Genomic DNA, 23,610 nt, shown 5'->3' on the forward strand with positions numbered 1-23,610 from the left:
TGATTGGTAGTTAGGGTGCGAAAACCACAGGCCTTGGCCTCGAGCTGGGAAACATGGGAAAAGCTATGCCTATTAGTGGCTTTATCCTACATAGATGGGGGACTGTGTCCTGCCCACCTCCCTAGAGCTGGCCTCCATGGGCTGACAGGTTCTCTCGGTTGCTTGGCAACTGAGAGGAGCTGTTGGCTGTTGCTAGGAGCAGGCTGGGGAGGCCAGAGGAGCGAAGCTCTCAAGCAAGCATGGGGTGGAGCAGTGGGGGAAGGGGTCTCCTGCCTCGGAGCCTGGTTTGTCCGTCTGTGTGTGGACAGACTGTGTTCTTGGCCATGTGCACCCATATTTACAAAGCATTTCTGGGGATGTGGGACATGGTGGAGGCTAGGCGTGTAGTTGGATGTATACAACACTTCTCCGTTCCTAGGTAGCTTTGTGTGTTTTCGTCACATTCGTTCCTTGCCCAAGGCAGAGCCTGCTTGAGCGTTGCCTTTAGGCAGGAGGAGGCCTGGGAAAACCACTGGAGAATTAAACCATTGGCTGTTCGACAAGGGAGACATTCAGATGGGGGAAGTACTTACACGGGGGGAAAAGAACAGATAGCCCAGGGCCAGGAATTGGAACAAGGTGTCTGCTGAGGTTGTAAGGAGAACAAGGTAGGCTAAACTAGGTGTGCTTCACCAAGCATTGTTGGCAAGCTCCCTGTCTGGCTCTGGGAACCTTCTGTTTCTTTGGGCAGGAGCTTGGTTTCATTGTGTTGGAGTCACACAGGACATCTTCCTGAATAGTCCTTGGCAGATTTCATCTAGGTTGAGGTTTTTTAACTCTTCTTGGAGAGTAAGATCAGCAAAGCGGGAATGTCCAGTCAGAATTATTGTGATTTCCACACCTTTGCCCAGCCCTGGGGTTACAGCAATTGCTCAGTGGGGACAGGCAGCTGGAGGATTAAATTTAGGACTTGAGAACACCTCCAAAGGTGAACAAGGCCCTAGAAGGGACAAGTCTGAAGATCATGGGGGGGTTGTTTCCAGAAGTCCAGTGGTAACTTCTCTTCTCCCTTCCTCCTTCCCTGTCTCTCCTTTTAACCCTCTCCCTCCAGGGCCCTGATCATCTATTTGCAGACTAGAATCCAGGCTGACTGCCTGTAAGAGAATACAGTCCAAAATCCTTACCATTTTTAGATGACTAGAGAAGACACCTATCTAAGTGAGACAGTTAGGCAAAAGTGAACAGGTGGCTTGTGTGTGTATGTGTGTGTGTGTGTGTGTGTGTGTGTGCAATCTACTACTTGTGTGTGTACCCCTATTGGGGCTTGAACTTGAATGCCGTCTTCTTAGCTTTTTTGCTTTGTTGTTGTTGTTGTGAAGGCTAGTGCTCTACCTCTTGAGCCACACCTCCACTTTCAGCTTTTTTTGGGGGGGGGGGAGGGAGGTTAATTGGAGATAACAGTCTCACAGACTTTCCCTGCCTGGCTTTAACCCCAAATCCTCAGATCTCAGCTTGAGGAGCTAGGATTACAGGTGCAAAACACCACCAGCGGGCCTTGGTGACTTGCTGCACCCCGAGAGAAAGGAGGGGGAAGATGGCTTTCAAGAAGGCGGGTGGTTCAAATCCAGTCGATTTCCCCCAAACAACTTCGTGGGGATCCGTTTCACTTCATAGCAAGTTGATGAAGACACGCCTCCCCCCCCCCCCAAACCTTACCCGCCAAACTCGCAGAAACTCCTAGCGGGGGTGGGGCGAGAGCATCCCCGAACCACCACGCCAGACCCGGGAGCTTCAGCACTTCAAAGCCGAAGCTCCAGGCAATTCAGCACCCCACGGAAGCCACGGAAGCCGGGCTCCGCCCGCAGCCCGCCCAGAGCCCCATCCCGTACGCGGGGTCGCCGGCTCCGGCCCCGGGACTCGGCTCTGGGCCCCGCCTCGCCAAGCCCGCGCCCAGGAGTCTGGGCCGAGCTTCACTGCTCCCTGTCGCTCCGTCCTCTTAGCCAATCAGCGGCTCTGAGTATCTTCAGGCCACGCCCCCCTGTGAGCCCCCCGGCCCAGTCCCGAGCCTCAGTTCCCCTCAAGCTCCGCCTCCGACCCCGCCCCGCGGTCGGTGCGCGGCGGCCGGGAAGGCGCCTCCCGCAGTCTCTCGGAACTGCCGGACCCGAGAGCTCAGCCCGGTTGCCGGAGGGCCAGCGGGGAAGGAGCGGAGTGGGTCGGGCGGGGCCGAGCCGGTCGGGCGGGGGGGGCCCGTGGGCCGTGCGTGGGGGGGCGGCCGGGCCGGGCCAGGCCAAGGGCCGGCGGACGGCAGCAGGATGGGCTGCACCGTGAGCGCCGAGGACAAGGCGGCGGCCGAGCGCTCCAAGATGATCGACAAGAACCTGCGGGAGGACGGCGAGAAGGCGGCCCGGGAGGTGAAGTTGTTACTGTTAGGTGAGGCCGCGCCCCGTTTCCGGGGACACCCCACCCCATCCCCGGGAGGCTTTCGGCCACACAGGACTTGGGTCTTCAAAACTCTTAGGCCTAGTTGGTTGTGATCACCCCCCCCCCCCACCCTCAATCTCCCTTACCTGGGACTTGAACACCCCACGCCCAGGACCAGTTTGGCCGGGACTCCAAATGAGAGTGGGAAATGCATCAATTGGTGTTTAGATCTCCGAACCTGAATCCAGACTCCAGATCTTTAACTCATCCTACCTCCCAAACCCTCAAAGCTTAGGCAGTAAGTAGTGTCCTCACACCAGCTACCCTTGTTTGACCAGCCATCCTTCCTAACCAGCTCCCCAGAACCTGCCTGCCACCCTTTCCTGCACTTTACCCAGTTCCTTAGAACCCCCTACCCTCAAAGCTCCACCTGTTCCCCTATTCCTGTTGGGCGTAAGCATCTATCCTCCTGGGGGTCAGACCCCTCCTCACTCCCTCCTTTCCCCTTCTGTGCCCAATCCTTTACTCTGGGAACTATATCCTCTACCTGGGCCCTCTGACCTCTCATATGGGCAACTGACCGCTCTTGAGCCCTCTCCAGCTGGAATCCCTTCAGCACTTCTCTCTTCCTGGTCACCAGATCCCTTTTCAGCAGACACAAAACGTTCTGATCCTTCTCCTCTACACCCATCTTCTCCCGCAGTTTGGTACTTCCCCAGATTCTGCACCCCCCTGCACCAGGTTGGTTGTGCTAGGAGAAGGTGAACCATCGGCTGGAAAGCCACCCAGACTAGTTGAGGCAGATTCTCCAAGGGTTTGGACTAATGCTTCACTGGTCACACTGGGAGGATGGGGAGGGGGGGCTCAAGTTCTCTGGGAAGTTCCACTCCTTGAAAATGTGTTTTCCAGTCTGGGCAGGTTGGGGGGGGGGAGTCTGGGAAGTAGGAAGGAATGTGGAGTTTGGGGTTCTAATCAATTTCCAAGGCCAGAAGATGGTGGCTGTTGGAGGAGTGGGGGGAAAGTGGAAGTGGAGACACAAGCAGACATATTGCTGCCCCTGCAGCCGTTGGGCGGGCAGGCCTTAGGAGACGTGTTGAGCAGGGTGGCTTTCCATAGCCAAGGTCTAAAAGCCCTGGGATGGAGCCTGGAAACGTCTGTGGGTGAGCCTGGTTGGGATCTTGGAGGAGCCCTGTGGAAAGGGGGATTGGAGGGGGTATTAAGCTGAATGTGAGGGGTGGGGGGGTGAGCTGGGGGTTGACCAGTGTATGTTAGAGCATCCAAGCTGGCCTTGTGCAAAGTCGATGGGCCTGGTGTGGCTGTATTCAATCCATCCATCCATCCATCCATCCATCCATCCATCCCTTCCGCCAAGAGCTGTGGAAGGCCGAGTTTGGGGAGGGGGTGTCTTCGGGTTGGGGGGGTGGGGAAGATGGTAGGGAGGTCCTAGCCAGCAACGCAGTAGCAGTGTTGTAGACTGGATAGTTTGTGTGTGGGGGTGTGGCCCCCTCAGCCCCAGATCTGCATTCAGGCCTCCAGGCTGGGAGAAAGGGGGGGGGGGGCTTTTATGCTGGGCCTGCAGCGAAGGAACAGCTTGTCTGGCCCCTTCTGGGGCCCATCTGTTGACTGTCCCAGAGGGTTGGGCCTGGGGGGGGGGTGCACAGCCCCGGGAGGAGGTTTCAAAATGGCATCCGCGCTACTGCAGCCGCGGGGAGGAAGAGAAGGGGCGGGAAGGGGCGGCGGCCCAGCCTCCCTGGGCTGCTCTGCGTTGGGCGCTTGCCTCTTCCTGTCTCTGCTGCAGGCAGTGAGTGGGTGTCGACGCGGCGGATTGCCCGTCGCTGCTGGGCCTGGGGAGGGCACTTCCGGGATCGCTGCCACCCAGTGCCCAGCCTGGACGCCACTCTTGCCAGCCCCTGCCCAGGCTGATCGCAGTTCTGGGAGGAGGTAGGGGACTGGACCAGCAAGCCGTGGGACACAAGTACTTCTAACCTACACCCAAAACAGAGCTACCCTTCCCCCTACACACTCCCCCCATCTCCACAGGCTTGCTTGCTTGCTAGGAGCCTTGCTCAGTCTTGGGGTGGCCAGGCCAGGTGGGAAACTAGCAGCCTCCAGGTGATCGGGATCTGGCTCAGCATTTTCTAGGCCTAAGGAGCCTGTCTGAGCAGTCCTGCCTGACTCGGTGGGCTTTGCTTCTTCCTCTGTGAAACTGACTTCCTGGGTTGGGCCAGAGGAGTACCCAGGGTTAAGAATGGGGCAAACAGGAACTTCATAGCGGTTCTCTTTGGGGGTGTTTTTTGGGGGGGAGGTGGTAGGGAATTAGACCCTAAGAAGGTGTGCTGCAAGGGACTATACGTTCTTAAGTTCTGCCTGAAATGGATGGTCCAGTCTGCAGGGACCAGTCTGTCATGGTTGCCCAGGAAGGTCGCCTCTCCAGCTTGAGCCAACCCTTCCTCATCCAGGAATAAGGTGGCGATGGAAGGCCAGCTGTGGCAGGTTCAGAATTCTCACATAGCGGGAGACTCTGTCCAAGCAACGGGACTCTGGCTGGGCAGGTGCCAACCTTCCCTCCCAGCCAGAACCACGCCTGCTGCCCTGCCCGCACACCGGCTCCCTGCCCTCGCCAGCAGGCACAGTAACTGTCACCAGGACAGAGGCAGATGTGGTGCAGACTGGCAAGAGTTTTGCCTGGCAGCTTGGTGACTGGAGCAGAGGAGGTGATAACCTGTCTCAATCCTGGGGTATACCTCACCCTTCCATAGTTGAGCCTAACTGACCATGGAGGCCCAGTTGGAATTGGAAGGCCCTGGTAGACAACCCCACAGAGAGAAGAAAAATTACTTCATGGCTCTGTGAAGGTGGTAGAGTTATGGGTACATCAGTTCTGTCATCCCACTGGGAGTTTACATCTCTTTTTTTTTTTTTTTTGCTAGTCCCGAGGCTTGAACTCAGGGCCTGGGCATTGTCCCTGAGCTTCTTTTGCTCAAAGATAGCAAAGATAGCATTCTACCACTTGAGCCACAGCTCCACTTCTGGCTTTTTCTGAGGAATCGAACCCAGGGCTTCATGCATGTTAGGCAAGCACTCTACCACTAAGCCACATTCCCAGTCCATGCATCTTTTCTTTCATTGTTCTTTAATACTCAGCTTGGGGATCTCCTAACATTCTTCCTTGAGTTCCAACTAGCCTGTCCTCTGGTTGCCAGTACTACTGATCTACCCCCTACCCCCCCCCCCAACTTCAGATCATTGGCCTGGTCTTTCTCCCCAGAGAGTTGTGTGCCTCTTTCATTTCTGAGCCCAGCACAGAGCCTGGCCTCTGGTGGGTGCTTTTCCTCTGCTTGGTGAATGAAGGACATATCTATCAAATTTCTTTTATAGAGATCATTAAGCCACAGTTCGGCAGATGACAGAAGCTCAGTGTTAGGGCCAAGGACCAGTACTAGAGGGACCCAGAGAGAAAAGTTCTTCAGGCTGGGCACCTGAGAGGCAGCATTTCTTACCCATTGCATACAGAATTCTTGTTGCAGCCTGGCACAACAGTGTGGGTGGGAACCATGAAATTATTGAACATACTCATGAGCAGGACGTAGCCTCCAGGGAGAGATAATGTAATTTGGGGACTATTACTGCAGAGAGATGGGAGGTCTAGCCTGGAATCCTGGTTGGCTGGGCACTGGGGGGGGGGGGATTCTAGTTAGAGCTATGAAGGGGTTTCTGTGTGTGTGTGTGTGTGTGTGTGTGTGTGTGTGTGTGTGTGTGTAATTCTGCAGGGCCAAGACTGAGCACTGAGGCAAAAGAACCTACTCAGCAAATACAGGAGATCTGTACACCCCAATCCTAAGACCCCCCCCCCAGTAGGTGTTTCCTGGCTTCAGGAAGGAGGTCCACCCTTCCTTGTACCTTGGGGTTCCACAGATCTAAGTTAGAACCCTCTTTGGAGTCCTTTCTCTCGCCATTTTCGGGGTCTGAGGTACCAGTCTGTCACAACAGGTTTGTTAATGGTGGCAGTAATGGTGAGTAAACTTTCTGCTGACTCTTGCAGGACTGAGGGTGTGGTGGGATGGGGTCTCCCCATCCTACAGAGTGCATTCAGTAACCCCCTCTCTTACCCTTGGGCAGCTACAGCCAGGGAGGACTGAGGTGTACGGAGCTGGTGCAAGGTGGGGTGACAGACTCCAAGGCAGGCCTCAATTCCCCCCATCCCCCCCCCCACCTCATCCCTCTCTCCCCTGCTGGAGCTCATTAACACTTGAATGGGGGGCAGGGTGGCTGGGGCCTCCGAGGCTCTTCCCACCCCTCCCCCAATCTGGGCGAGGCTTTGTTTGTCGGAGTGGTCTGGGGTAAAGCTCCCACGCTAGAGAGAATGGGTGGGGGAACCCCTCTGTCTTGTCTCTGCCCAGTCCTGGCAGGCTCAGCCTCTAACCTACCACCATTCGAGGGCTGGCATAGCAAACATGAGAAGAGGTACCTTGGGTGAGGATGGGAGTGAGACTTGAGACTAGGTTTCTTCAAGGGATACTCCTGGCCTAGGGGAGACCAAGTGATAGGGGAGCACTCAGCTGGGAGTCCCCCGTGGGGGTGGGGAACTCCGGAAGGAGGGAATGAGCCGCTGCTAGGGACTGGAGTTCGAAGTCAAGCCAGCTCAAGGGCACAGGCTGTGGAGGCAGGCCCAGGGGGGCTGGACCCCATCAGGAACCCCTTTGGGCACGGTTGTGTTGGCACTGGGCTGGCCCGAGTGGCAGGATGAACATTTATTGGCTCACTTAAGTGTCAGGTTTCCATCCTATCCCAGTGAAATCCTTAGCCATGGTGGCATTTGGCTGTCACTTGCCCTCCTTGATCTCAATCTTAGATCCTGTGTGTGTGTGTGTGTGTGTGTGTGTGTGTGTGTGTGTGTGTGTGTGTGTGTGTGTGTGTGTGTGTGTGTGTGTGTGTGTGTGTGTGTGTGTGTGTGTGTGTGTGTGTGTGTGCGCGCGCGCGCGCGCGCATCCCCAGGATTGGGGCTTGAACTCAGGGCCTAAGTGTACTGTCACTCTATATCATTGAGCCACACTTCCAAGCTTTACTTGGTGGTAATTGGGAGAGCAGAGTCTCACGGACTTTTCTGCCTGGATTCAAACACTGATCTTCAGATCTCAGCTTCCTGAGTAACTAGGGTTATAGCCACCGTACTTTGGGCCTGGGCGCTGTCCCTCAGCTCTTCAGCTCAAGGTGAGCGCTCTACCACTTGAGCCACAGCACCACTTCTGCCTTTTTCTGCTTCTGTGGTGCTGAGGAATCGAACCCAGGGCCTCATGCATGCGAGGCAAGCACTCTGCCACTGAGCCCCTCTCAGACTTGTTTCCAAAAGAGCCAGTTCACCTAGCTAGAACTGGATGGTGGAGGAATCTTTGTCTACCCAAGTTCTTAGCCCATGAGGGATTCTTCCTCCTAACTCCCAGCAGCCAACCTTCCAATAACAGATAAGCCTCCCCTTGGTGCTAGAGGCTGGGGGGGTAGTCTGGTCAGGCCCAGTCCTGATAGTTTATTTCACCTTGTACTGAACCTTCCTACCTAAGAGACACGAGTAGAGGGGGATTCTAGGGGCCAGGCTACAGCAGATAGGCCCTGCCTAAGAATTCTGAATTCTGTGCCCTCGGGAAGACAGAGGAGATTCGATCTTGCCTTGTTGGGTAGTTACCTGGTGTTGGCTGGCTGCAGCTGTCTCCGCTACAGGTGCAGGGCGGAGCCCAGGGCCCCACCCAGCCCCTCTAGCCTGGAGCTCTTGTTGTCACTAAACCTCAACCCCACCCTTAACCCTGCTGCTGTCACTTCTCCGTGGTGAGAGAGGAATGTTCTTCCTGGAATAAGCATATATTGCCAGGCTGGTAGCCTTCTAAGTTGGCTTCCAAGGGCAAGAAAGGAGGGCCAAGCTCGTTTGAGGAAAGGCCTTCAAGGTGGGATCTTGGGAGGCTGGTTGGAGAGAGGGGTGGCCTTGTGGCTTGGAGGGGACCCCAGGGCTGCTACCATCTCACAGTGTGCAGAAAGGATGGTAGCAGCGCACCTACTATGTGCAGGCTGGGAGTGAAGGCCAGAAGTCTGCAGAGCAGGGCCTCTCAGGGAAGTGGTGTCCACATCAGAGGAAAAGGAGGAAGCAGCTGGGGAGGAGGAGCCCCAAAAGAGGAAGAGGCCAGAGGGCTGCTGCGTGTTCATGTGGAGGTGTGAACCACCCTGCTTGCCCAGGGCTTTGCCTACCAGGAGTCCGAGATGGCCTATACCTACCTGCCCAAGCTTCTCTCCGTGGACCACTGTACTGGCCATCACTGTTCTGGAGACAATCCAAGGGAACTCTGTCCTCTTGGTCCCAGCAATTGCTGGGCCTGTGCGCCAGAGAAAGTGGCGCTTCTGAGGATTCCAGACCCCTCCTTTGGCCACAGGAAGTGGTGGCTGGGAGAGGGACGCCCGTGGGAGGGCTAGCAGGAAGGCAGAAGGCTGCTCTTAGATTCCCGAGCGGCCATTGCCCTCCGAAGCCGGAAGGCTAGCCACAGGCCGGGATGAATGCCTGGAAATGGAGCAGAAGCCTCGGGATTAGCTCACTCTGGGTTTCCCCTACTCTATAACCATCTTGGACCTGTGGTGCCTTCGCTGGGCCTCAGTTTCCCTTTGGGGGATAACAGCAGCTACTTCGGATTGAGCCTTGTCTGGGGGCTCTTTTTATTCCTCTGTACTGAGGTGTGTACAGAGTCTGGAAGTGAGCCGCACCTCCAAATCCCATTACACCCTTATCACATAGTGTACCAATAAATGGAGACGGCTAGGACATAACTGGGCACCTGCTCCAACCACCATAACCCCTGGGGAACCTGTACTCAGTGCTCAGGGATTAGTCTCAAGATGATGGGCAAATGGTATTTGGCTGTGGCAAATGGGGTGAGTGCATATGCACTCTGTATGCTAGGATCCTTGAATCAGAGCAGTTGACTTAAACTCTTCTTGCTCTCACTGTGTGAAATGGGGTGTGTGTGTGTGTGTGTGTGTGTGTGTGTGTGTGTGTGTGTGTGTGTGTGTGTGCGCGCGCGCGCGCGCGTGCGCGTGCGCGTGCACCAGTCTTGGAGCTTGAATTCAGGGCACCATCCCTGACCTTTTGTGCTCAAGGCTAGCGCAGTACTACTTGAGTCACAGCTCCACTTCTGGCTTTTTTTTTGGTGGGTAACTAAAGACTCTCATGCAACTTTCCTGCCTGGGCTGGCTTTGAACCATGATCCTCAGAATCTCAGCCTGAGTAGCTAGGATCACAGGCATAACCACGGCACCCGGCTTACATGAAATCTTGGTTGCTCAAAACCAGAAATCTGCCAGCTAGCTGTGATCTTATCTGCTTGGAGCTGCCCAGTTTTTACTTCCCTCCACCCGGCCCATACCCTTCTCAGTAATGCTCATCCATTTCAGTGTCATTCTCTTATTCCTACCACAACCTCACTCTCCTCAGACTGTGCCTTAAGACAGCTGAGAGGCTGCCCGCTTGGTGGGGGCCCAGGACGAGGAGTTTGGCCAGGTGAAAGGAGGAGGAAGATGTTCCTGAAGGACTCTAGCCCTGGGCAATCGCTCAGTGGTGGCACCAATATGGTTCTGTGGTCATGGCGTGGGCTGGTGACAGCTTGATCTGGTTCCTCATTGTTCTCGGCTTCTAAATCTGAGTCTTATGACTGGTAGGGGGTTTGCCCTTATCCTTGGAGGGTTCTAGAAGTTCTCTGTGTTCTCAGGCTGGACCCTCTGGAGGTAAGGTTCAGAAATGTCTTAAGTAGAAGCACCCAAGCCTCTGGGCCATGGGGCCAGACAGAAAACAGAGAGGGCAACTGTCTTTGTGGTCATCTCAGAAAGTCCAATCCCCCTCCTCCCTTCCCTCCCCTGCCCCTCACTGTATGACCTCGGGCTGGGGCTGTCCTCTTCCCTGCCTGTGCCTAGTGCTAGGACCTTTGATGTCATGGTTCTTAACCTTTATCTTGTGGCCTGTGGATGACATGTTTAGCTTCTGGCTTCTATTGGGCCCCAAGGCACTTTGGGGTGGGTGTGAAAGAGCCGAGGAAAACTGCTGCTCAGGGCAGTCTTGTGGGGTTGGCATTTCACAGGTGGGGATACTGAGGCCCAGGGTCCCAGCACCTCACCCAGGTCCACTGAAATGAGTCAGAAGCAGCAGCCATTGAGATATCTTGAGAACAGCTCAAGGATTCCTTAAATGGAGATGTTTCTAGGGCTGGTGGCACATGCCCGTAATCCTAGCTACTCAGGAAGCTGAGCTCTGAGGATCACAGTTCAAAGCTTGCCAGGAAGGGTAGCCATTGAGGCTCGTATCTCCAGTTAATCACCAGGAAAGCCAGAAGTGGAGATGTTGCTAGCCTTGAGCAGAAAAGCCTAAGGGACAGCTCCTAGGCCCTGAGTTCAAGCCCCAGTCCCAGCGTGCGCATGCTCACACACACAATCTCTAAGAAGACAGATGTGCCCAAAATGGCCTGGCTTCTTGTGTGTGATCTGGGCTTTATCACATCTCCTGGATCCTACTGAGGGTAAAACTTGCCAGCCCAAGGGGCTAAGGATGAATGAGACTCTAGCCAGCCTTCCTTTCCCCTCTGTACAATGGGCAGGGCTTGTAGAAGGAGACTGCCTACCCCTGTCTAGTGTCTGTGTGTCTGAACAGAGACAGGGTCTTGCTTTGCTTGTTGGTGCTTCCTTATAGTCATGAGGAGCCCCGCAGCTGCTGGCAGAGGTAGCATCAGGAACCAAAAAGGGGGCACAGGTTGTGCTGGGGCTTCTAATGAAAAGCCAGGCTATGGGCATGTGGGGGGGAAATGTTGCAGGATCCAGCTGCCCAGAGCTGCAGACCCGTGGGGACCCCCCTTGGAGGGAGTGAAGGGGGGCCACAAAAGAACAGCACCTGGAGGAAGGAAGAAAGGCCAGGGGCGGGGCTTCGAGGGCCTTTGTCTAGCTGGGCCTTCCCCCCCCCCCTCCCATTCCCATTGTTCCTGTGTGTTGGGGGACTCTGCTGCTGCCTGTGGGGGCTTCCCTGGGAGGAGGTGGTGGGTGAGGGTCCAGGCACCTCCTCCAGCTACCCCCCCCACAGCTGCTTTTCTGAAACAAACAAACAAACAAAACAACCCCGGCACGCTCCCTAGCCCCCACCTTCCTCCTCTTGTCTCTGGCTGCGGAGCTCCCCCTAGCGGTGGATGAGGCCTAGAACCCTGGGGCTTGGGGCAGTAACCCAGGGCTGGGCTGGAGATGTGGCATTTTCCTAGGGTGACAGTAAGAGGCTGGTGTCTAGGACCCACCCTCCTCTCTCCTCCCCCCCCCCCCACAAGCCCCACTCTGCTTGCGGCAGTGCAGGCACGCCTGGTGTTGTGGATTGGAGCTGGGCTCCTTGCCCAAGTCTACCCTGTGGTCCCAGCCACTGCTGCTTATGAGAAGCTCTGCCTTCAGGCTGCCACATCAGCTAGCGGCTCTCTCCTTAGCTCATGTGTTCTAAGGGAGCCCACCGACCAGGGAGCTGCCTCCCCGTCCAGGAAGGCCTCTCCCCAGCCTGCCCAGCTTTCTGAATCAGACGGCCAGGGTAAGTGGTGAAGCATCTGGACAAAGACACCCCAGTGTGTCCAAGTGCCCAGTGCATCGAAGAGACAGGACACACTGAGAACACAAAGCCACCAAACACAGTGTGGGTTTGACTCTTGTCCCAGGTTATCCTAAGTCTCAGCGGGGACCCCCCACACACACACTTGCTCTGAACTAGCCTGTTTGCCAACTGTTAATTGGTCTTCGCTCTTCATCCAAAAGCTGCTCTCCTTCAGATGAGATGGTCTTTGTGGGGGCCTAAGAGATTTGGGGGGTAATCTGTATTCTTCCAAAGGGTACAGAAATGGGGCTAGCTTTTATCTGAACACTGTGTGTGTCAGGCACAGGGAGAAGAGCTTGCGAGAAAGACACAATGGGTTGTTTCATTTCATAGATGAGATCAGAGGAAGAGATCACAGTTTAAAGACTGCTTGGCCAGGAAAGTTTGTGCGACTCTAACCTCCAATTAACTACCAAAACAGTGCCCAGGCCCTGAGTTCAAGCCCCAGTACACACACATACACACACACACACACACACACACACACACGTCTGTGACCTCATCTGTAGTAAGGCCCTGCCAGCCTTGACAGGCAGATACGGCCTTACAATCTCCCTTTCCCTCCTCTGTAGGGGCTTAGCACCCTGGAGTCGAAGCAGATGTTTTTACTTCAGGCAACCACTGTGATTACCGCTCACCTATCGTGGGCCCAGCAGCTGCCCCAACCAGGCAGAGGCTACAGAAATACCTTCCTTGTTGAGAAGAGCTGCGGCCCAGTGGGAAAGGCAAGGGACCCTAGAGAACTTCAGCAGGCCCTGTAATCTCACCCAGCTGGGGAATGGAGCCTCCACGGGCGGGCAGGGAGGGGCTGAGCGCCTTCGCTCAGAACCTCTGTGAGCAATCGGGAGTCATGTGGGGAAGCCCTTTCCTGAGGCTGAGGGGACTGAGTGCCCGTAATCTCTAAGAGGGGGGGCACACGAGGTCAGATGCCCATTTATCTGATTAGAGGGGATACCTCATCTCCCACCTCGGAGCTCCCAGAGCACAGGGCCTGTGGGCAGCCTGAGCCAGGGTCTTGGCCCCACCCTTTCCAACTGGATGTCCTGTGGTGGCCCCACCCACTCACTGACTGGCCCCTTCTCTGACTGTGTCTCCAGGTCCCCACGCCCTTGTCCCGCCTCTCACTACTTCCCTCTTGAGTCAGTGCTTCTAGAAGGACAAAGGGGACCACCCTGAATCCGGGGATTGAGGCTGTTTTGTCCACCTGCCCAAAGTTATTCTGTTGACATTGACCCTGGTGGAAGGCTGTCCTTGGAGCTCAGAATTTTAGAGGCCTTTGGAAGGGAAACTGAGGCTTGAGACCCACACCGAAGTAGGCCCTGAACTGGCTGAGGCAGGGAACCTGTATTCTTTTTCGGTTAGTCGTGGGGTTTGAACTCTGGGCGCTGTCCCTGTACACTTCAGCTCAAGGCTAGCATGCTAGCACTCTACTACTTGAGCCACAGCGCCACTTCCAGTTTTCTAGTTGTTTATTGGAAATAAGAGTCTCATGGACTTTTCCTGACTGGGCTGGCTTTGAACCATGATCCTCAGATCTCAGCCTCCTGATTAGCTAGGATGACAGGCGTGGGCCACTGGCGCCTGGCTAAGGAGCCTGTATTCTTGGTCCCAGTCCAGGTGCCATACTTTCTTGCTGTCTGCCAACTCTAGGAAAAGCAGATGCAAGCTAGGAAAAGCAGATGCAAAGCAAGTTTGAATTGCATCCTGTCACGAGGCTGGGTTACAAGTGACCCACACCCATCCACTCTACCCACAGTGGCCAGGTGGAAAAACTGACACCTGGTTCTTCTTCTGCTCTACGATCTGCATCTTTTCCTCCTGTTTTGTAAGAGCAAGTGGAAAGATGAGCCAAGGGGCCACTGCAACAGTTTTGAGGCACGAAGGACATGGGCTTCTGTGGTTGGGCAGTACCTCTAAGCTTTCTAGGCCCTTACCAAATGTCAGTCTGTGGGGTGCGAGCGATTCTGGAGCCTCAGCCATCTTCAGCCCTGTAGTAGGAAGATATTACCATCTGAACACAACCGATGCTTAGGCGAGAATGCTAAGTCTGGTACCTCTAGAGCCCAAAGTTGAAGCCATGAGAATTGTTACCCCGCCGCCACTTCCCCAGGCTGCCCAAAGTCTTCATGTTTGTGCCACCTCTTACCCCTACTATCATTTTTTATTTTATTTTATTTTTTTATGGTTCTGGGGATTGAACTCGGGGCTATTTCTTTTGTCTTGAGATTGAGTCTCATATTAACTTTACCTGGCTGGCCTCAAACGCTCAATCCTCCTCCTCCTGCCTCCTGAGTAGCTGGAATTTGTTATTTTAAACCCCAGCCAGGTGCCAGTGGCTCACACCTGTAATCCCAGCTACTCACGAGGCTGAGATCTGAGGATTGAAGTTCAAAGCCAGTCCAGGCAGAAAAGCTGGAATTAACCACCAGAAAAGCTGGAAGTAGAGCTGTGGCTCAAGTGCTAGAGTGCCAGCCTTAACCAGAGAAGTTCAAGGACAGTACCCAGGCCCAGAGATCTATCCCCGGGCCTGGCACCAAGAAAAAAAGTGTTGTGGGTTAGTTGTGGTATGTTTCCTTGATCAGCGTGGCCCTGCTGACTATTTCTGGTAGCTCGACAGCACACACCAGCCCAGGGACACCACCATCTCGTAATGCCCTGAGAGCTGGCAGCAGATCTCCTGAGATCTAGCACCTGAGCTACTGATGGCTTACCTATAGTACCTGCTGGGCCTATCCCTGACCCCTGTGCCCTTTCTTCCAGGTGCTGGGGAGTCTGGGAAGAGCACCATTGTCAAGCAGATGAAGTAAGTGCTGCACTTTGGCAACCCCAAACTTAAGATTCTGCACTTTTGATCTTCGGGCCAGTACTGCATTCCAGCAGAGACCCAGCCTGGCTTCACCAGGCTTAGGCTTCCTCCTCGCCATAGTTCCCAGGGGGTTGGGGATGGGCATCTCCCTCTGAAGTAGGTCCCCCTGCAGCCCCAGGAAAGCTATGAGGGCTTCCTAGACACCCCCCCCCCAATCCCCCAACTCTTTTAACCCTGGTTGCCAGGATCATCCACGAGGATGGCTACTCAGAGGAGGAATGCCGTCAGTACCGGGCAGTTGTCTACAGCAACACCATCCAGTCCATCATGGCCATTGTCAAGGCCATGGGTAACCTGCAGATTGACTTTGCCGACCCCCACCGTGCGGTATGTGAACCCCCCCCCCACCGCCCCCATCCTATCTCCTAAAAGAGTACAGGGCAAATGTCCTGGGGAACTTGAGAATGCCCCAACCGGAGCCCCCTACCCCAGAGGATCCCCTGAGTCTGTTGGGAGGGGTGGCAGTGCACAGCTTCAGCTGATTCACCCCCCCCCACCACTGCCCAGGACGATGCCAGGCAGCTGTTTGCGTTGTCTTGTGCTGCTGAGGAGCAGGGAATGCTTCCTGAGGACCTGTCTGGTGTCATCCGAAGGCTCTGGGCCGACCACGGTGTGCAGGCCTGCTTTGGCCGCTCTCGGGAGTACCAGCTCAATGACTCGGCCGCTTAGTGAGTACCCAGGGAAGTGGAGGTGCTGGGCAGGGGATGAGTACCCACCGGGGCTTTGGTGGTTGGTGGAGAGGGGTAGGCTGGGTTGGCATGGTGCTAAAAAGCCAGGAGGAGCCCAGCGCTGGGGCTCAAGCTTGTGATGAATCCTAGCTACTCAGGAGGCTGAGATCTGAAGATTGCAGGTCAAAAGCCAGCCCAGGGATGGAAAGTCTGTCTGTGAAGCTCTTATCTCCAATTAACCAACTAAAAAAAAATCTAAAATGGAGCTGTGGCTCAAGTAGTAGAGCACTAACCTTGAGCACAAAAGCTCAGTGCCCCTGAGTTCAAGCCCCATGACTGGCAAGTTAAAAAGCCAGGAGGATGACGGCCATCCTGGCTTCTTCTAGGCTTTATCTGTCGCTTTATCTGTTTTCACACAATGGTCCTTAAGAACGTTTGCTACCACTGTGTATCAGGCCCTGTGCAAGGCTTCAAGGACAGACTGATAAGTAGAACAGACAAGTCGCTGAGCAGGGACAGCAGGGGTTGGCATATTCCTCCCTCTGGGGGAGGCCCAAGAGGCTCTGAACAGGAGCTAGTCAGGGGAAGCCTGGGAAAGGAATCTAAGCAAGGACAGGGCAGGTACAAACCCCAGGGCTGTGCTTGAGAGCACAGGGATTTAGGCTGGCTGCAAGGGGCCTACGAAGGGGGAAGAAGTTGTCTTGGAGATGACAGATGTGTGTAGAGGCTGGAGCCTGGACCTCACCCTTTTTAGTCCCAGGTGGAGACTAGGAATCATGGCAAGGGATGGGAGATGGGGAAGGGGAAATCCCAGGAGTCCTAAATATATTACAGCCCTGGACTCTTTGGGCCCAGTCCTTCGCTGCCATGTATCCATCCAGTGGGGACAGGTCCTAGGAGACATTGTCAGTCATGGGGCCTGAACTCTGGGCCTGGGCGCTGTCCCTCAGCTCAAGGCTAGCACTCTACCACTTGAGCCACAGCACTACTTCCGGCTTTTTCTGCTGATGCGGTGCTGAGGAATGGAACCCAGGGCCTCATGCATGCAAGGCGAGCGCTCTACCACTGAGCCACCTTCCCAGCCCCCAGTCCTGTTCTTTTAAGATGGGTTTATGCCTTGGTAAAACCACCAGAGATGAGGTGTGAATCGGAGCCCCAGAAGGAATAGGGACACAGGAACCCTCTTTCCAGGGGTTCTCCAAAGACTGCAGGAGGTCCCAAGGACAATATCATTACTCTTGATGGAGGGAAAGGTTGGCACAGAACCCACCATGAAGCCTCCAGGTTAGGGACTGCCGGTAGGGGGCAGGGCATAGCATGCAGGTCACAGGCAGTGCGTCATGGTCCCCCATGGCCCTTCCTGTTTTTCTGTTCTGTCCCTGTGTCTCTGAGATCATTTCCCCCTGGCCTGTATTAGTCTAGCCACGGGCCCTAGCAGCCCTGCTACAGGAACAAGGCACCAGTGGAGGGTTTAGATTCAGTGCTGTAAGGATATCAAGGCAGGCAGCTAGCTGGGTTGGTCCCTGGGCCCTACAGGGGTAGACTTCATACTAATTAAGGAAGCTGGTAATGAGGAGCCCCTGGGATCTCTACTGAATAGGTGCCCCCGAGGAACACAAATTTTATTGGGTGCTGGGCAAAAAGCCCACAGGCCTAGCAGGTTCCAACATGTCTAGCTCCCTACTGAGGGCTGCTCTGTGGCAGGTACCATAATTGCCCTATTAGCATCCTTGAACCTCTCCCTGAAGGACTAATTTGCCCCCTCCCACTCCCTTCACCTGTAGCTCCAACACTTTGGATCCTGTCCCAAAGCAGGCCTAACTCAGACTCAGTACTGGGGCCCCAGGGCCACATTCAATTCCAGTCCCATCCCACTGTGGGAAATGGGGCTCTGAGCCCAGGTTTCATCAGCTCAGCAGTGAATGTGAAGTAGACAAGGATTAAAGAAGAGAAAGCTTGGGGCTGGGAAGGTGGCTCAGTGGTAGAGTGCTTGCCTTGCATGCATGAGGCCCTGGGTTCCATTCCTCAGCACCACAGAAGCAGAAAAAGCTGGAAGTGGCACTGTGGCTCAAGTGGCAGAGCACTAGCCTTGAGCTGAAGAGCTGAGGGACAGTGCTCAAGCCCAGAGTTCAGGTCCCATGAACGACAAAAAAAAAAAAGTAGAAGAGCAAGCTGGGCATCAATGGCTCACACCTGTACTCCTAGCTGCTCAGGAAGCTGAGATCTGAGGATCACAGTTCAAAGCCAACCCAGGCAGGAATGTCCATGAGACCCTTATCTCCAATTAACTACCAAAAAGCCAGAAATGATGCTGTGGCTCAAAGTGGTAGAGCATTAGACTTGAGCACAGAAGCTCAGGGACAGCATCCAGGTCTTGAGTTCAAGCCCCAGGACTGGTGCGAGGAAAAATAAAGAAGGGAGAGTTTTGTCTGAGAAGTACAGGGGGTAGGGGGGAGATACGTCTTCCTGCTGGCCCTCCATTTCCTCCTCTCCCCTCCCCCAGCTACCTGAATGACCTGGAACGCATCGCACAGAGTGACTACATCCCCACACAACAGGATGTGCTGCGGACCCGCGTGAAGACCACAGGCATTGTGGAAACACATTTCACCTTCAAGGACCTCCACTTCAAGTGAGCAGGCCTGTAGTGCGGGCGGGGGCAAGCTTATCAGGGGACTAGTAGCAATCTCAGCCTCACTCTGAAGTTCTTCAAGGCTGTGTTTGGGGAAAATTAGGTCCCTCACCATCCAATATAATAGGGTCACCACCTGCCAGCTGTTCAGAGTGAGTGACTCCTACTGGTCAGTCATCTGTCTTCTTCCTGCCAGCCTGTGAAGTAGGGAGAGGAGTCTCCCCTAGAGCTCCCTTCCTTGGAGCTAAGGCACCCACCCCTGTGTCCACAGGATGTTTGATGTAGGTGGTCAGAGGTCTGAGCGGAAGAAGTGGATCCACTGCTTTGAAGGTGTCACAGCCATCATCTTCTGCGTAGCCTTGAGCGCCTATGACCTCGTGCTGGCCGAGGATGAGGAGATGGTGAGCAGCTGGGAAAACACTGGAGGTGGGGGCGAGGATACCCACATGGTGGCCGTCACCGACCTCACTGTCCCGCTCCCAGAACCGCATGCATGAGAGCATGAAGCTGTTTGACAGCATCTGCAACAACAAGTGGTTCACGGACACATCCATCATCCTGTTCCTCAATAAGAAGGATCTGTTTGAGGAGAAGATCACACACAGCCCATTGACCATCTGCTTCCCGGAGTATACAGGTGAGAGAGCCTGTGGGGAACCACCTAGTAGAGCTAGTAAAGACCAGGCGGCCCGTGGGCGCCCCCTCTGGACAAAAGGGAAACTACAGGTGTGGCTTAGTGGTAGAGTGCTTGCCTAGCATTCATGAAGCCCTGAGTTTGATTCCTCAGTACCACATAAATAGAAAAAGCCGGAAGTGGCTCTGTGGCTCAAGTAGTAGAGTGCTATCCTTGAGCCAAAGCAGCTCAGGGACAGTGCCCAGGCCCTGAGTTCAAGCCCCAGGACTGGCAAAAAAAAGGTCTCATAGACTTTTCCTGCCTGGGCTGACAGCTTCGAACCATGATCCTCACATCTCAGCCTCCTGAGTAGCTAGGTATTACAGGTGTGAGCCACCGACATCTGGCTCCTGTTTTTTCTTTTTTGTCCCATTTGTGGACATTGAACTCAGGGCCTGGGCACTGTCCCTGAGCTTTTTTGCTCAAACCTAGCACTCTACCACTTTAAACCACAGCACCACTTCTGGTTTTCTGGTTAATTGGAGATGAGTCTCATGGACTTTCCTGCCTGGGTTGGCTTGGAACTATGATCCTCAGATCTCAGCCTCCTGAGTAGCTAGGATTACAGGCGTGAGCCACTGGTGCCCGGCCATATTATGTTCTTACTCAAAATAGAACCGTAGGATATTCTTCACACGCTCAGGCATGCACGTGCACGTACATGATTATGCTGTACATTGAGGGAAGGGCTGCCTGCCACACACACTCAGGACCTGTGCTCACCAGTGTGTGTCTCTCAGGGGCCAACAAATATGACGAGGCAGCCAGCTACATCCAGAGCAAGTTTGAGGACCTGAATAAGCGCAAAGATACCAAGGAAATCTACACGCACTTCACGTGCGCCACCGACACCAAGAACGTGCAGTTTGTGTTTGATGCTGTCACTGATGTCATCATCAAGAACAACCTGAAGGACTGCGGCCTCTTCTGAGGGGTAGCAGGCCTGGCAGGATGGTAAGCCCGGGGTTGGCGGGGGGGGGGGGGGTGCAGGGGGAGGGGGGAAATGGGTAAGGCAAGGAACTGGGCAGAACAAAAATGGAGCCCTTGAGCCCAGAGAGGGGATGGGAGGTGGAAGTCTGGGGGTGGGAGGATGGGTACTCAGAGACCAGAGGACAAGGGAGGGAGCAAAGTGTTGATTCAGGTCAGCTGATTGGGGTAGAGGGCACTGCGGAGATGGCACAGGGTGGCCTGGCCCAGTGATCCAGACAGAAGAGTCTGACTTTCTCCTACACAGATCTAGAAAATTCCTTCCTTCCTACCATGTTATTGACCTAGCTTAACAAAGCTGTGCGATAGGACCCCAGTTAACTGCTGGGCACTGTGACTAGTCTGCAATGGCCCTCTGTCCCTCAGACCCATCAAGAGGGTGTCCAGCCCAGGCTGTGGCCCTGGTGAGGTAGAATGACTCTGCCATTGTCACCAATCACACACACACACACAGCAAACCAGCTTACTCTGCCATTGTCAACACACACACACACACACACACACACACACACACACACACACACACACAGAGCAAACCAGCTTCTGTGTACCTGGTTAATGAGCAAGTAAGAGAAATGACTTGGTCCAGGCAGATGATAGTAGATGCTAGGAATAGCCCTACACTAGATGCCTCCTGACCCATGCCATAATTGTCACCCCACCTCCAGGGCCACCGCTGACTCTGCTCCCCCTGTCCCCCTGAGGAAGATGGGGGCAAGAAGACCACATTCCCCTGCCTGTGCCCTGGCCGCTTCTTCCCCTCTTTCCTCTCTCTCTGTTCTCAGCTCCTTTGTCCCCCCTCCCTTAGCTTCAGACGTGAAAGAGGGGCTGCCATAGGCCTCCCTGTTTGAAGCCCATCCTTATCTGCGGTGTTGGGGAGTGGCCATGGTACCCCTTTTTCCTGGGCATCTGTTCTGGTTTTCTGACCATTGTTTTTATTCTTTTGGGGTGGGGGTGGGGGAGCACATGCAGAGTCTCCCAAGGCCCATGTCTGGAGGGGCACCCACTTCTCCAGCCTGGACCCCTGGCTTTGCCCAACACCAGCCCTGACTCAGCCCAAGTCCAAATGTTTACAGGGAGCCTCCTGCCCGTCCCATCCCCTGCCGCTCGGAGGCCCCAAAGGAAAACAAAGCACAAGAAGCGTAAGACACCACCGTTCCTGGAGACCACAGTCCACTTGCTCATTCATTCTCGTAGCTTTTTAAAAAAAAAAAAAAACAAAACACAAAAACAAAATGAAAAAAAAAAAGAAAAAAAAGAAAAAGAAAAAAAAAAAAGAAAGTAAAAGAGGGGGAAAAAAAAAAGCAAACTGCAAACCTAGAAAACTTTTTAGAGACAAACCTATTTAAAACTATCAGATCCTTACCAGCACCCACCCCAAAGCCCCTTCCAGTGATTCCGTGCCTTGAGTGTGTCTGCGTGTTTACACCCATCCTTCCGCTGGCCGTCCCTCCTATGCGGGTGGCCCCCTGCCCTGCCCTCCACGGATTTGGGTTCCAAGGGCTGTTCCAGACAACTGCCAATGTCACTGAGGCCCCTGCCCTGTGGCCCTGGGCCCAGGCTCCATTAACCTAAATGTAGCTCCTTAGCGCTAACCTAGGAACCACCGCTGCCTGCAGAGGGGCTAGGCCCCTCAAGCCCTCGTCCCAGGCCCGGGTCCTTCAGCATTGAACACTTCCTTGCTTTTTTTCACATGTTTTATGGAATTGTTCACATGGTTTGAAATAATAAAATGTAGAAAGAAAAAAAAAAACTGTTGGGTATTCAATCCCAAGGGCCAATACTAAAGCTGAGTTCTACAGAGTGGTAGTAGTAGGCCCCCTACCTTCTTTTTGCTGTTTAATTGGAGATTAGCCATAGACTTCTTGCCTGGGCTGGATTGGAACCAAAAGTCTCAGATCATGGGATCTTCTGAGTAATAGGATTACAGACATTTGCTACCAGTACTTTTTTTTTTTTTTTTTTTTGGTCAGTTGTGGGTCTTGAACTCAGGGCCTGGGCACTGTCCCTGAGCTCTTCAGCTCAAGGCGAGTGCTCTACCACTTGAGTACCAAGTGGTACTGGTTTTCTGGTGGTTTATTGGAGATAAAGAGTCCACAGACTTTCCTGCCCTGGCTGGCTTTGAACCATGGTCCTCAGATCTCAGCCTCCTGAGGAGCTAGGATGACAGGTGTGAGCCACTGGCACCAGGCTCCTGGGCTGACTCTTCATGAGCTCTTCTCTGCATGCTGGGAATAAGGGGTGTCCAATCAGCCTCTAGTTGCCTAGATATGAAAGTCCAGAGGTGAGGTGTTGAGGCCACATGGCCAGGTGAGGTGCATCAGGCCCTGCCATCTTTTTTTTTTTTCTCCCCGTGGGCCCTGAACTAGACCTGGGCGCTGTCCCCTAGCTCTTCAGCTCAAAGCTAGCGCTCTAACATTTGAGCCACAGCGCCCCTTTCTCTGGCTTGTTCTGCTTATGTGGTGCTGAGGAATCGAACCCAGGGCCTCATGCATGCAAGGCAAGCGCTCTACCCCTGAGCCACCTTCCCAGCCCCTGCCAGCCCTGGAAGCTGAGGGGTAGGGACAGGCAAGTAGTCACTGGCTCACTGGGCTCATCCCAGTGAGGGTGGATTGCTCTGAAAGCCCCTCAGATGCCTGAGCGCCGAGCGCCACGCTTCCACGAACGCCAGGGGGCGGCCGCGGACCGAGCCTTCGGGGAGGACTCGCTGAGAAGCGGCCTCGGCCCCCGGCCCGCGCGGGGCCCCGACGCCTGCGCCGCTCGTCTCCGGCCGCCAGGGGGCGCGGCGGCGCGCGCCCAGCCCCGCCCCCGCCGGGCACGGAGGCTGACGTCACCGCGCCCCGCCGAGGCCGCGGGGCACAAAGGCCGCTTTGTGAGGCCGGCGACACCTCCGCGCCCGCGGCCGGGACAAAGCGGCCGGGGCCGAGGGCGGCTCGGGGTCGGCGCCGCGCTGGCGAGGCGGGAGCCGGGAGCGGGGGGGGGGGGGGGCACCCGGGGCCTGGGCTCCGCCTGCACACACCTGCCGGGGCCGCGGGGCCGCGTGCTGGCGGGAGATAAGAGGCGGCCGCCGCGCGGGGCGCCCCGGGCCCCGGACCCGCCCCGGGCCTCCCCCGGACCCCGGGCCGTCCCCCGCCCCGGGCACCCCCCCCGCCCCGGGCACCCCCCCCCCCGGGCCCCGGACCCGCCCCGGGCCTCCCCCGGACCCCGGGCCGTCCCCCGCCCCCCCATTCCCCCCCGGGCCCCGGACCCGCCCCGGGCCTCCCCCGGACCCCGGGCCCGCACCCCGCCCCCCCATTCCCCCCCGGGCCCCGGGCCTCCCCCGGACCCCGGGCCCGCACCCCGCCCCCCCCCAGCCCCGGGCTCGCACCCCGCCCCGGCCCCGGGCCCGCACCCCGGCCGCCCTCGGATCCCCGGCCCCCCCATCCCCCCCGGGCCCGCACCCCGGCCGCCCTCGGATCCCCGGCCCCCCCATTCCCCCCGGGCCCCGGCATCCCCCCGCCCCCGCCCCCGGGCCATTCCCGCTCCCTTCGCCTCCCCTCCTCGAAGCGCGGGGCCTGGATCCCTGTCCTCTTCCTAGGCTTAGGCCTGGACACCGTCCCACACACACACCCCGAACCCTTGGCTGCGCGATCAGGGTTGGAGCGGCTCCAGGACCGCCATGCCCGCCCGCCAGGAAGCAGGCACCGGAGATGGCTCCTTCCTTCTATCCCGAGGGGAGCCTTACACACAGAGAGCGCCATTGAG

General features: G+C 55.8%; 1 protein-coding gene across 2 annotated transcripts; it reads left to right on the top strand.

Annotated features, from left to right (window-relative positions):
• The first annotated feature begins 2,122 nt into the window (after positions 1–2,122).
• Gnai2 (G protein subunit alpha i2) lies at positions 2,123–21,619 on the top strand. 2 transcript variants are annotated; one of them, XM_070005306.1, is made up of 9 exons: positions 2,123–2,409; positions 14,801–14,843; positions 15,092–15,233; positions 15,414–15,574; positions 18,078–18,206; positions 18,478–18,607; positions 18,690–18,843; positions 19,620–19,833; positions 20,535–21,619. In XM_070005306.1, exons 1-8 carry the CDS (start codon positions 2,292–2,294, stop codon positions 19,808–19,810), a joined length of 1,068 nt encoding a protein of 355 aa, XP_069861407.1. In that variant the 5' UTR covers positions 2,123–2,291; the 3' UTR covers positions 19,811–19,833; positions 20,535–21,619. The 2 variants fall into 2 exon arrangements, with proteins under 2 accessions (XP_069861407.1, XP_069861408.1); XM_070005307.1 differs by having other exon boundaries at positions 2,225–2,409; positions 20,943–21,619.
• Positions 21,620–23,610: the final 1,991 nt, after the last annotated feature.

This window comes from Dipodomys merriami, unplaced genomic scaffold (genome assembly GCF_024711535.1).
Source record: "Dipodomys merriami isolate MVZ:Mamm:240054 unplaced genomic scaffold, mDipMer1.0.p SCAF_68, whole genome shotgun sequence".
Lineage (NCBI taxonomy): Eukaryota > Metazoa > Chordata > Mammalia > Rodentia > Heteromyidae > Dipodomys > Dipodomys merriami.

What these genes read in the sequence shown, in the direction of transcription:
- Gnai2 (XM_070005306.1), top strand. Translation starts at nt 2,292, where the DNA reads ATGGGCTGCACCGTGAGCGCCGAGGACAAGGCGGCGGCCGAGCGCTCC. An exon ending in TTGCCGACCCCCACCGTGCG is followed by an intron (nt 15,234 to 15,413) that starts GTATGTGAACCC and finishes ACCACTGCCCAG; the next exon opens with GACGATGCCAGGCAGCTGTT. An exon ending in CTGCTTCCCGGAGTATACAG is followed by an intron (nt 18,844 to 19,619) that starts GTGAGAGAGCCT and finishes TGTGTCTCTCAG; the next exon opens with GGGCCAACAAATATGACGAG.